Source organism: Artibeus jamaicensis, unplaced genomic scaffold (genome assembly GCF_021234435.1).
Source record: "Artibeus jamaicensis isolate MK-2021 breed Jamaican fruit bat unplaced genomic scaffold, CSHL_Jam_final contig_554, whole genome shotgun sequence".
Taxonomy (NCBI): Eukaryota; Metazoa; Chordata; class Mammalia; order Chiroptera; family Phyllostomidae; genus Artibeus; species Artibeus jamaicensis.
The window spans coordinates 625,790-638,371 of NW_026521885.1; the positions used below are offsets into that span (position 1 = coordinate 625,790).

The following is a 12,582-nucleotide window of genomic DNA, read 5'->3' on the forward strand; positions in this document are numbered from 1 at the left end:
AAGCACACCTAAAATAAAAACAAACTAAGGAAACAACTAGAACAGGAACAGAACCACAGAAATGGAGATCACATGCACAGTTAGCAACAGGGGAGTGGGAGGATGGGAGGGGGGAAGGTACAGGGAATGAGTAGCATGGATGGCAGGCAGAAAATAGACAGGGGGAGGGCAAGAATAGTATGAAATGTAAAAGCTAAAGAACTTAAGACACATGGACATGAACTAAAGAGGGGGAATGTGGGAGGGAGGGGGTGTGCAGGGTGGAGGGGAATAAAGGGGGGAAAGGGGATGACTGTAATAACATAATCAATAAAATATATTTAAAAATAAATAAGGCACAAAGTAAAAAAATACAGCAATGGCTTTTTTGTGTCTTCAGCTTGCAGACAGTATATCACAGAACTGCTTGCCCTCCATAATCAGGTGATTCAATTTCTTATAATCTTATTACAGTCATGCTCTACATAATGACATTTCACTTAATGATGTACTGCTTATGTGGAGGTGGCCTCATATAATAGAGCTGAAAAATTTCTATCATTTAGTGACATTATAGCCATTTTAACACCATCGTGCAACACATTCCTCACACGTCTGTGGTGATGCTGGTGTAAAGAAACCTACTGTGCTGCCACTCATGTGAAAGTATAGTAGATACAATTATGTACAGTATGTAATGCTTCACAATGTTAACAAATGAGTGTTACTGGTTTATTCATATACTGTGCTATACTTTTTATTGTCATTTTATAGTGTGTTCTTTCTAGTTATAAGAAAAAGTTTGCTGTGAAACTGTATGCCATGTTATGCCAGCAGCAGCCTCATATATCTTGTGTTTATTGCCTCTCTCGATTACATCATTTTCTCTTGTGCTTGACTCAATCTCATGCTGTTATATACAGTAACATGCTGCACAGATCTGTACCTAGGAGCAGTATGCTAGATTAATAAAGCCTAGATGATTAGTAGGTTATATCATCTAGGTTTGTGTAAGTGCAGTCTATGATGTTTGTACAACAAAATCACCTAGCTATCCACATCTCAGAACATATACCCATCATTGTGTGACCCACGACTATATATCTAGAGAGAGATAGAAATAGGGAAAGAGATAAAGATAGAGTGATAGATTCTGTTTCTCTGGAGAAGCCTAACTAATAGACCCCCTAGTCATTTCATAACTATCACCTTCAGCTTTAATTGTCCCCTGAAAGTGTTCTTATCAAAGTCCATACAACCTCCACATTGCTGATTCCAAGGACCACTTCCTTGCCCCTACCTACCACATGTCTCAACACCACTTGTCACTCTGAACTGTTCCTTCCTTTTTTTAAAATATATTTTATTGATTATGCTATTACAGTTGTCCCAATATTTCCCCCCTTTGCCCCTGCACCCAGTACCTCCATTCCCTCCAGCAATCTTCCCCCTTAGTTCACGTCCATGGGTCATGCATATAAATTCTTTGGCTACTCCATTTCCTATATTATTCTTAACATGCCCCTGTCTATTTTGTACCTACCAATTTGTACTTCTTAATTCCTACACCTTTTCCCCCATTCTCCTCTTCCTCCTCTCAGCGGATAACCCTCCTAATGATCTCCATATCTATGATTCTGTTCTTGTTCTGCTTGTTTGTGTAATTTGTTTTTTAGATCCAGTCGTTGATAGTTACACATTTGTTGCCATTTTAATGATCATGGTTTTGATCTTCTTTTTCTTAAATAAGTCCCTTGAACATCTTGTGTGATAATGGCTTGGTGACGATGAACTCCTTTAGTTTTACCTTGTCTGGGAAGCACTTTATCTGCTTTCAATTCTAAATTGGAGCTTTGCTGGATAGAGTAATCTAGGCTGTAGGTCTTTGGTTTTCATCACTTTGAATACTTTCACTAGTCCTTTCTAGCCTACAGAGTTTCTTTTGAGAAATCAGCTGACAGCCTTATGGGAGCTCCTTTGTAGGTAACTCTCTGCTTTTCTCTTTCTGCTTTTAAGATTCTCTCTTCAAGTTTTGACATTTTAACTATGAGTCTTGATGTGGTCCTCTTCAGGTCCACCTTTTTTGAGACTCTGTGATTTCTGGACTGGTATGTTTATTTCCTTCATCAAATTAGAAAAGTTTTCTTTCATTATTTTTTCAAGCAAGTTTTCAATATCTTGCTCTTCCTGTTCTCCTTCTGGCACCCCTATGATTCAGATATTTGTACATTTGGTGATATTCCAGAGGTTCCTTATTCTATTCTTATTTTTTGAATTCTTTTTTCTTCTAGCTGTTCTGCTTCAATGGTTTTTCTTCCTTATGTTCCAAATCATTGATTTAAATCTCAACTTCATACCCTCCATTGTTGGTTCCCTGTAGATTTTTCTTTATTTCACTTAATGCAACCCTCATTTCTTCCTGGGTCTATTTTATACTGTTGTAGTACCCAGTGATTTCTTTGAGCATCCTGGTAAACAGAATTTGGAACAGTGCATCTGATGGGTTGCTTATTTCCATTTCATTTAGTTCTTTTTCTGGAGTTTTGTTCTGTTCTTTCATTTGGACTATATTTCTTTGTCTGCTCAATTTGGCAACCTTCCTGTGTTTGTTTCTATGTATTAGATAGACCTGCTTTGAATCCCTGTTTTAATGGTGTGGCCTATTGTAGAAGAGGCACCTGTAAATTATATGAGGTCTTAGGTAGTAGCAAGAGTGCAGCAACCTATTTCACTGATCTGTGTCTCTCTGTGAAGGAAGGCTCAGAATGGGGACAATTACGCTGCTTCTGGAGATTTCCCAGGAGGAAGCTGTTTCCTGGCATATGCTTGCTTGCCAGTAACTTCTCTTTCTCCCCATATGCCCCTTGTGCCCTTCCAGCTGTTGCTCTGGTGCTGAATCCCAGAAGGAGTAGGTCTGTGTAAGTCCTAAGTCTGTTTTGGGCCCTTTAAGAGCAGTCTCTTGAGAGTCCCACAGTTTCTTCTGGTTTTTGCAGCCAGAAATTATGGGGACTTACCTTCCTGGTGTTGGAATCCTGGGCTGTGTGGTCTGGTCTGGTCTGGTCTGGGGCTGGGATCCCTCCCTCCTGAGGTACCTCTCCCAATTTTTATCCACCACACATAAATGTGAGACCCATTCTGCCACCTCACCATATCTCTATAAGCCTCCTCGAGCCTATGCATGCCTCCACATCTCTGTCCCTCCTACCTCTATGGAATAATGTGTGTTTTTTATATCCTTGGTTGTTGGACTTCCATACAGCTCAATTTTATGATGAATCTGGGTGTTATTTGTTTTGTAGGGTAGATGTAATTTTGGTTGTAATTGTGGGCAGAGGCAAAACCTGTTCACTTATGCCTCCATCTTGGCTAGAAGTCTGTTCCTTCCTTTTTAAAACTCTCTACTCTGTTGGTCCTCAGGTCCCCTCTATCCTCTTTTCCTTGTCTCTGTCAATGTCTCAGGCTCCTCCAAGGCTTCTCTCTTTTCACCTGCCTCTTAAGTGTTGGTGTCACCAGTATGGGCCTGACTACTTACTCCTCACCTTGCCTCCTACCACACAGGTAAACATATGTCTACTCAAGTGATACCTGGGAAGGCAGGATGGTCAACCCAACAACTCTGAATAGACCCTGATGTGGGTCTTGCAGGGAAGAGCAGGTTGGGTCACTTGTGTTGGGAGCCAATTCTCCATGTCTATCTCAGGTTTCTGCGTGTTCCAGGATCTCTGAGTGAATGAATGTATGACCAAGTTAAGAACACTTGTATAAGGAGACATTCCCAGCTAGTCGAGATTATAGAAGTCTCCCTCCTAGGAGCCAATTTAAAGTAATAAAAGTGAAGAGATTTGCTTGCATTCCAGGGAAATTGCTCTCTTTGGAAGGGAGAATGGGCAGGTCATTAGCAGTACTATAGAAGATCAGAGTTCCCAAGTTTGGAATTCCTCTCTTGTGACGTACCTCACTGTATGTGCAGATATCATCTAGCCCCCTACTAGCCCAATGAGTTCACAGGGCCAGATCACATTCAAGAAGAGGGGAACAGACACCACCTCTTGATGTAGGTATGCAAGGTCACATTGCAAAAGAGCATGTCATACTGTGGAGATGGGTTGAGGTAACAGATCCAAGATAGTGCACCGGCTGCTGCTTTTGCTGTAAATAATTAACTACCTTTGTTTCTGACCCAGAGAAACTCTGTCAGTGTCAGAGTATAGTGGCAGGTTAGGTTTTCTAAGCTTGTTTGTATGGGAAAATCTTAGACCCTCCAGAGTTTCAGACCAAATAAGAGGGAACACCTTCCTTAAAGGGTGGGGTGGTTTGAGCATGGATTCCCAGCTGAGGGGGGGGCAAAAAAGGGGAGGTTACTTTTCTGTGTTAGATACCAAAAGCAGTGTTTGGGTGCTCTGTTGCTGCACCCAAACAAACAAAAAACAACCAAAAAAGCCCTAAAAACTAGTAGCTCAATACAATAATTTATTACTTCTCAAAAATCTGGAATAAGTTTCCAACTTCACATGGTGTTTGCTAGGCCTCTGGAATGGCTGAAAGGCCTGAAATGGCTTGACTTACATGGCTGGTTGTTAGTGCTAGCTGCTAGTTGAGAAACTCAGCTGGGATGGTAGCCAGAAGCCTTGGTTCTCATCCACATGGGCCTCTCCATGTGACTTGTTTGTCTTCCTCACAGGGTTGCAAGAAATATTGTATTCCTAGAAGCCAAGGTGGAAGTTGCAGATACATTAAGGCCTAGCCTGGGAAGTTACCTAGCATCCCTTCTGCCACATTCAAAAGAGGTTATAGGGCCAGTCCACATTTAGAGGAAGGGACATAGGCTGCGACTTTTTATGTGGGAGTTCAAGATCACATTACAAAAGAGCATGTAGGATAGGGGTATTACTGAAACTGTCTTTGGAGGTACCATATATCACAGAGGGAACATATAGTTGTATATCTCCAAATGCAGTAAGCCTTGCCAGCATCAGAATCCAGAACAAAGTCCAAACTTCTTAGTCTGGCATTCTAGATGCTCCATGTCTTGGCCAACCTAGCTTTTAGTCGACCTCCTCATTTGTCTTGTGTGATTCCATACTCCAGCAACAATATATTTCTTGGAGTTCCCTTACACATTATAAGCTGTTTAACTGACTCTACGCTTAAGTCCACTAACTGTTTTTTTCTGCCTGAAACAATTTGACTTTTTCATCTGATCAAAGACTTACTCTTCCTTTAAGATTCAGCTTTGTGTTACCTTTTCTAAGAAGTCTTCCTAACCCTCTTTCTCTCAATGATTGGGCTGGGTGTTTTCCAAACCTGTGTGCTTGCCTCCATCATAGCACTTACCAACCTGTATTGTCATTGTTAATTTGTCTGTCTCCTTCACTTGACTGTGAACTTCTTAGACAGGGATATGTCAGATTATCTTTGTGTAAGTCCTAAATTTGCTTAACTGAATTAAAAGTCTTATATTGTCATAGTGAATTCCTCTTTGGCCTAATCCTCCTTAAATAATGGGGTACTTCAATATGCTTAAAATTTACCAATTTCTTTCTGACAAATCTCAAGGCAGCTAGGATGCTTACAGCTCCTTGTAACTAAGTACTTGACTCGAAATGGGTGTCTTGGTATACTCAAGCTGCCATAATAAAATACAACAGATGGGGGACTTAAACTACATTTATTTTCTTCCAGTTCTGGAGGCTAGGAAGTTCAATATCAAGGTTCTGGGCAGGTTTGGTTCCTGGTAAGAGCCCTCTTCCTGGCTTGCAAACAGCTGTCTTCTCACTGTGTCCTTACAGAAGTCTTTCCTCCATGCCTGCTCATGGACAGAAGCGAAACCAATCTCTTTGGTGTCTCTTCTCAATAAGACACTAATCCCATCAGACCAAGGGCCCATCCTAAGGATCTAAACACCACCCAAAGTCCTCATATCCAAATATCATCAGTTGAGGGTTATAACTTCAATGTATGAATTTGAGGAGGGGAGACACAAACAGTCAGTCTATATTAGTGGGTTAAATATTCGACTTAATAATTTTGGAAAGCCAGAACCCAGCAGAAGGTAGGTTTCCAGTGTGTCTAGGGATCTTCTTCCCCTCCTTCCCCTCAGTGCTCTTTATCCTGTTGCCTTTTCACTCCAGGCTCACCTCCTCTTGTGTGTAATATGGCTGCTGGGGCCCCAGGCATCATATCTGCAAGGTTCAGTATGAAGTTTTTAAGCAGGTGAGGCAGCATGGGTCTGGGATAGGAAATGGGAATTTTATGTCTCCAGGTCTGCCTTTTATAAGGGTCATAAGTCTGCTGTCTACACCCAGGGCAATCATTGGAGAAGGGGCTTAGTCATGATTTCTAAGAAAATCAGGGATGAGGTGGCAGGGAATGAACCCTAGAAGTGAGCAGGGAAATTAAGTCTAGTCCAGCATTAGATATTGGCTTGATTTTCATAGCACTGATTTAACGAACAGAAGTTAAGTGTTAGTCTTAATATTGAAACAAGGGTGGAAGTTCTCAGAGCGGCATCAGAACACTTGGTTGCCCCACACATGGCAGGAGGTGGGTTTTATGAGAGAAGAATAACGGGATGGGGAAGAATTGCTAAAATGTATGGCATTTCTACTGCCTGGACATTTCAAGACCAGGGACGCCCAGCGGCCTGAACTTTCCCAGTCCAAAAGTATTTTGTTAAAATTGAGGGGAAAAAATCATTTTTAATTCTTGAAATTCCTTGAACTTGTTAAAAAACCTACATCTCCATAGTCAATCTGTTAGTTTCCTGAGTAAAGCAAGTCTGCATCATCCATCTGTAGATTTCGACCCCAAATGGCTTGGGCGTTGTCCAGGTTTCTGAAGCTAGAGGGCCTCTGCACCCACTTCTGGTTTTGCGGGCGAGTCCACGTGGGTTTGGGCAGGTTGGCAGGGCCGGCGCAGGGCCCAGCAGCAATTATGCGCCGAGCCCTAGACGCCCTCGCTGCACCCAGCTTTGCAACCCGCCACTCCTACCCCTCATCCGCGCGCGCGCGCCCGCGCGGCCTTGTGGGTAAGCGGTGCCGCCAGGTGACAGCTAATGGCGGCGACCGCCTAAGCCGGCCGGCCGCAGATCGGTCCGCAGGAGGTACGCGGCGGGACCTTCCGGGCGCCAATCTGTTCCCGACTGCGGCTTCCCCGCGGTGGCACCGGTCTCGCCGCACCATGGACCGCCCAGCAGCAACAGCAGCAGCGGGCAGCGAGGGCGCTGGGGGACCGGGCCCAGGCCCGGGCCCGGGGCCGGCAGGGGGCTGGAGACCTCCTCGGGTCCCGGGGGTCCCGGCCGCCGGCTCTCGGCAGCCCAGCGTGGAGACTCTGGACAGGTAAGCGGGGCCCGGCCCGCCGAGGCCTCCCGCGACCTGACTCCCGAGGGCCCCTCATGAGCCTCAGCCGCCCTCTCTGCGCGCGCCAGTCAGAGGCCCGTGTATGTCGACCCCTTCCTTGGCCCCCTACCGGGTCCCCCACATCTGGAGGTCCCGAACCCCCTCCCTAACATCCTCGACTCCTCACCTGGCTCATTTCCACCTTTCGCTCGGAAGCTCCCCACACCCTTGAGGGGCTTTGCAGATGTCAAACCATTTCCAGTTCCACGTCCTGCTACGTTTGGGCTGACATTGCTCTAGCCACAAATCACTGGAGAAGACATTTCACCCGGGCTCTCTTCTTGTAGCGTAACCTTGCCTCCAGTGGTTTAAAGACCAACATATCTCAACAGCGCTATGCTTGGGGTCTCAACAGCGATGTTGGGATTGGGAATGGGGACTGGGGGGGGTGGAACCTGGCAGGAGTCGCGACTGGTTCATTTGGAGGCAAAGGTACTCTGATTTGAAAAACTGGGGTGGAAAATGGCCATAGTGCTCTTGATGCAGAACACAATCGTTTACTTTCAGTTCTCCACGCTTGAAAGGTACCTGTTTGTTGTTTCCATGAACACAAGAGCCTCCTGCTTCTTACGCAGTTTCAGAACTAAGATTCATCCCTTACAAGCATAAACTGACCTTGTCGAAATGGGAGGGCTGCCCTAGTGCCCCCCCCCCCCCCGTGCAAGGAAAGGGTTATCCCACTTCCAGTATATCCAGTATTACCACCTCTTGGCCATTTCACTGACAAGAGAGTGCAGTTAGGCAAGAGAGACAACTCCATCAGGTTCAGACGTTCATTCTTGCCTGGCTTAGTCACACTACCAAACAGAACTTTTGGGACTTTCCAAAGGCATGGGAACAACAAGAAACACTTCCTTTGTTTCTACCCCAGTGTAATTGCAGTGTATTTTAATACATTCATCACCCAAGTTATTAGCTTCATTGATATTTAATCACAGCTAAGACAGGACTTTAGAATGGCCAGAATTGCACTTATGAATACTCTGTAGTGTCTGAGGGCTTGGAGAGTCAGAATATTTGCTCTCTTACAGTTGAGTGGAGAAGACAAACCAGCAGTTTAAACTGAATGTGATAAATGCTAGGGTAGGGTGAACATGGAAGCACTCTGATAGGTTGTGTGGGAATCATTGAGAAGCTTTTTAAAAATTTTTTATTTATCTTTAGAGAGGAAGGTAAGGAGAGAAACATCAATGTATGGTTGCCTCTCGTGAGTCCCCTGCTGGGAACTGGCCTGCAACCCAGGCATGGGCCCTGACTGGGAATCGAGCCATGATCCTGTGGTTCGCAGGCCCTTGCTCAATCCACTGAGCTACACCAGCCAGGGCTGAGAAGCTTTTTCAAAAGAACTCTATATGGCCAGATGCCACTTCTGAGGCTTCTGATTCAGGAGTTTGGTGAGTGGCCCAGGAATTAGTAGTTTGGAAAAAGCTTACAGCCTCAGTTGTGATTCACTACGTTGTGGGTATATGGAGGTGGGGTACTTGATTTGTTAGTGGTCAGGGAATTGATGAGTATGGGCAGTAAGTGAGAGCCTTCTGAGGAAGCCGACATTTGAACTGAATGGTGAATAATGAGAACTTAGCCAGAGGACAGGGTGGGGAGGGTTTTGAGGTCATTGGAGTGGAATGTGCAGTCACACAGGTGGTGCTGGATGTGGGGAACTTGGTAAAGGAAAAGACTTGAAGGATGGCAGGGGCCAGATCTTAAAGGGGCGTGTGTGCTTTCCTAGGGAATTATGACTATCCTGTGGCACAATGCTTCTGGGGGTATAGTTCTGTATAACCTGCCACAGAATCACCTCCAGTACTGGAATCAAATTTAGATTCTTAGGTCCCCCATAAATCTACTCCATCTGCTTTTGAGGTGGAGCCTGGAATTTTGCATTTTAAACAACCATTTGTGCTATGTGACGTGGACTGTGTGGTCTCATTTGCATAAAATGGTACTGGTTTGCCAGTTGGGCCAGTGTAATTATTTTTTACAAGATTTTATTTACTTTTAGAGAGAAGGCAAGGGAAGGAGAGAAAGAGAGGGAGAGAAACATCAATGTGTGGTTGCCTCTTGCACACCCAGTACTGGGGACCTGTCCCATAACCCAGTCATGTGCCCTGACTAGGAATTGAATCAGTGAATCTTTGGTTTGCAGGCCCGTGCTCAGTCCATTAAGCTCCACCACCCAGGGCTGGGATAATTATTAATAACGTTCTCCTTCAACTCACAATAATGCCTTGGTTTGGATGAGAAATTATGTGGTCATCCTAGTTGTAGGGACCACAGAAGGATTTCCATCAGGTGAGCTACAGGATGGGACTGGCATTTGAGAATGATTGCTCTACAGTAATGTGTCGAATGGACTGGAATTGGGAAATCTTATGTAGCAGATTATGGAAATGCTAATCACTCACTGTCAGGTCCTGTGTGGCACTGAAGGTATAGCAGGAAATGAACACAAAGCCTTGCCCTCGAGGGGCATATGTTCAGTGGGAGAAAGACAAAAAGAACCCCAAAACAAATGAAATGTGTTTTCTATCACTTGGTGATAAGTGCTAGAGGGGAAAAGTAAGTTGGGAAAGGGATGGGAAGTGTTGGGATATGAACTTGGAGAGTGGTTGGAATTTTATGTAGGGTGGTCATGGAAAGCCTAGCTGTAAAAGTAACATTTGAGTAATGTCCTTAAAGAAGTGAGGGGTTCAGTCATACAGATATCTGGGATGATTGCACTGTAGGCAAAACCCTGTGCACCCTGGGGTGGGAGTTTGAGTGAAGTGTTCTAGGGTCAGCAAGGAGACCAGTGTTACTAGTGGCCAGGGGGGAAGGGAGAGAGCAATAGGGGACGAGGGTCAGGAGGGTCACAGGGGCAGATGGTGGAGAGTCATGGGGAGCCACTGGAGGTCTTGGAGCAGAGGAATGATGTAACCTGATGTAGATTTCAGTAAGATCTCCATGGCCACTCTGTGGACAACAGTCTGAAAGGGGAAGGGGTTGAAGCAGAGAGACTATCGGGCAGGAGGCTAATGCAGTCTTGCAAGTGAGAGGATACTGGTTTAGCACGTAGCAGTGGTGTGGAGGAATAAGTGGTCAGATTTGGGATACAGTTTGAAGAAAACATTCAGGGTAGAGCCAGTAGGGTTTGCTGAAGACTGGTTGTTGGGTAAGATAGAAGAAGAATCCAGGACAATCCCAAGATTTCTGGCTTGTAGGAAGTAGTATTGTTGAGATGGAGAAGGCTCTAAGTGAAGCAGTTTTAGGACACTGGCAGTCTCTGAGCTGTGGATATATCAGTTGTGAGACACCAGTTGTATGTCCTAGAAGCAGTTGGTGTATATGAACCTGGAGTTCAGTGGTGGTATCTGGGCTGCCAACCTCAATTTGGGAATTATCCATGTACAGATGAGGCTTAAATTCATGAGGCAGGAGAACATAGATGAATGATGGGTGTCCAAAAAGGAAACTGGAATAGCAATGGAGCAAGGTGAATTCTCATGATATCAGATGTAGAGTGAAAAGTGGGGTGGGCTCCAGTGTAAATTCCAGCTTTCAGGCCTGGGAGGGGGTGCTGGGTAACTAGCTGTGCTTTTCCCTGATTTAGAAAACGTGGGGCAGATACTGGTTCAGTATTGGTTGAGTTGGCAGGGTCTCTGGGACCAACCAGTGGAGATGTCTCCTAGGATTATGGGAATCTGAATCTAGAGGGAGAGTCCAGATTGGAGAAACAAAGCTGGGAGGCCCCCGAGTGGTTGTTGATACCTGGCATGTGGAGGGAAATTTTACAGACTAAAGAGAAGACATGGGGGAGAGGAGACATGGCTACCCTTCTCAGGTCTATCATTCACAGTTCTGATGCATACTCTTAAGAGAGACTGTGAGAGTGGAACCTGGCTCTCAACTGCGATTCAGTCCCACCCTGTGGACTGTGGGGCCCTCCCCTCTCTTCTGCATACTGTACTTCTCTTAATGACGTCAAAGCTGTGGTCCTGCAAGAGGATGTGGCTTGCTCAAGAACACGGAACTAACAGGTGACAGAAATAGGACTGGATTCAGACCTCCTGACTACCTGCCTACTAAACCATGCTGTGCATAACTTTGTTGGCTAGGACCCTTTTGGTTGCAGGTAATAAAACACAAAGCATTCTAGCTTAAGCAAAAAAGGGACTGTCTTGGTGCACATGGCCATCACAACATTTGAGAGTTGGAGCCAGAGTTGCAAACAGTGTTGTCAGGGAACACCCCATCTGTTTCTTTCTTTTTTGTCTTACTCTTTATCTTTGTAGGTTTCTCAAGGTGGATGTGGTGATGAGTGGCCTCAAAGGGGCTAGGGTGGATCCACACTACCCAGGGTCTAAAAGAAAAGCTTTTGATTGGCCCAGCCTGGGTCACTTCCCTACAGGTGGGGTCAGGAGGAGCAAGAGGTCAGGTATTCCCCTTCCCCCTCTCCCACAGAGACCTATGAAATCAGGGGTGGGGTAGGGTTGTTTCCAATAGTAGAGAGAGTTGTCCTTATCAGAAGGGGGAAAGGGTGTTGAGAAAATAGTAAAAATGGGTCACCCATGGTGGGTAAGGGGGCAGTTTCCTACAATTAGATTTGCAATCAGGGGTTGGTGCTGGCAGAGAAAAAGGCCACACAATGACAAAATATGCTATAACTGAGCCATAAAGATGACTTAGCCTTTAAAAAAGGAGACAAATCCTTCCCTTTTCCCTCCTCCTTCCTCTTAGTTAGAAATTGTGGCAGCCCTGGTTGGTGTGGCTCAGTGGAAAACCAAAGGGCCGCTGGTTCGATTCCCAGTCAGGGCATATGCCTGGATTGTGAGCCAGGTCCCCAGTAGGGGGTTCAGGAGAGGCAACCACAAATTGATGTTTCTCTCCCTCTCTTTCTCCTTTCCCCTCTCTGAAAATAAATAAGTAAAATCTTTAAAAAAATACTTATGTCTTAAAAAAAGAAATTGTGGCAAATGAATTATTTTTAAATATATTTTATTGATTATACTATTACACTTGTCCCATTACCCCCTCTTTATTTTGCTCTGCCCTGCATACCCCCTCCCACCTGCATTCCCCCCCCTTTAGTTCATGTCCATGGGTTGTACGTATAAAGTTCTTTGGCTTCTACATTTTTTATACTATCCTTAACCTATCCCTGTCTATTTTCTGCCTGCCCTTTATGCTACTTATTCCCTGTACCTTTTCCCCCATTCTTTCCCTACCT

The 12,582-nt window shown here is 45.0% G+C and overlaps 1 protein-coding gene across 10 annotated transcripts in view; it reads left to right on the forward strand.

The window, feature by feature from the left end:
- The first annotated feature begins 6,922 nt into the window (after nucleotides 1-6,922).
- The window catches only part of MTMR1 (myotubularin related protein 1), a 91,942-nt gene continuing 86,282 nt past the window's right edge, over nucleotides 6,923-12,582 (forward strand). For 4 of the 10 annotated variants that reach the window (XM_037153389.2, XM_053670218.1, XM_053670219.1 and 1 more), the window contains exon 1: nucleotides 6,977-7,316. In XM_037153389.2, the coding sequence (XP_037009284.1) occupies nucleotides 7,159-7,316 (158 nt within the window). In that variant the 5' untranslated portion in view covers nucleotides 6,977-7,158. Of the gene's footprint in view, nucleotides 7,317-12,582 lie in introns of all 10 variants that reach the window. The other 6 variants (XM_037153393.2, XM_037153390.2, XM_037153392.2 and 3 more) reach the window with 3 other exon arrangements.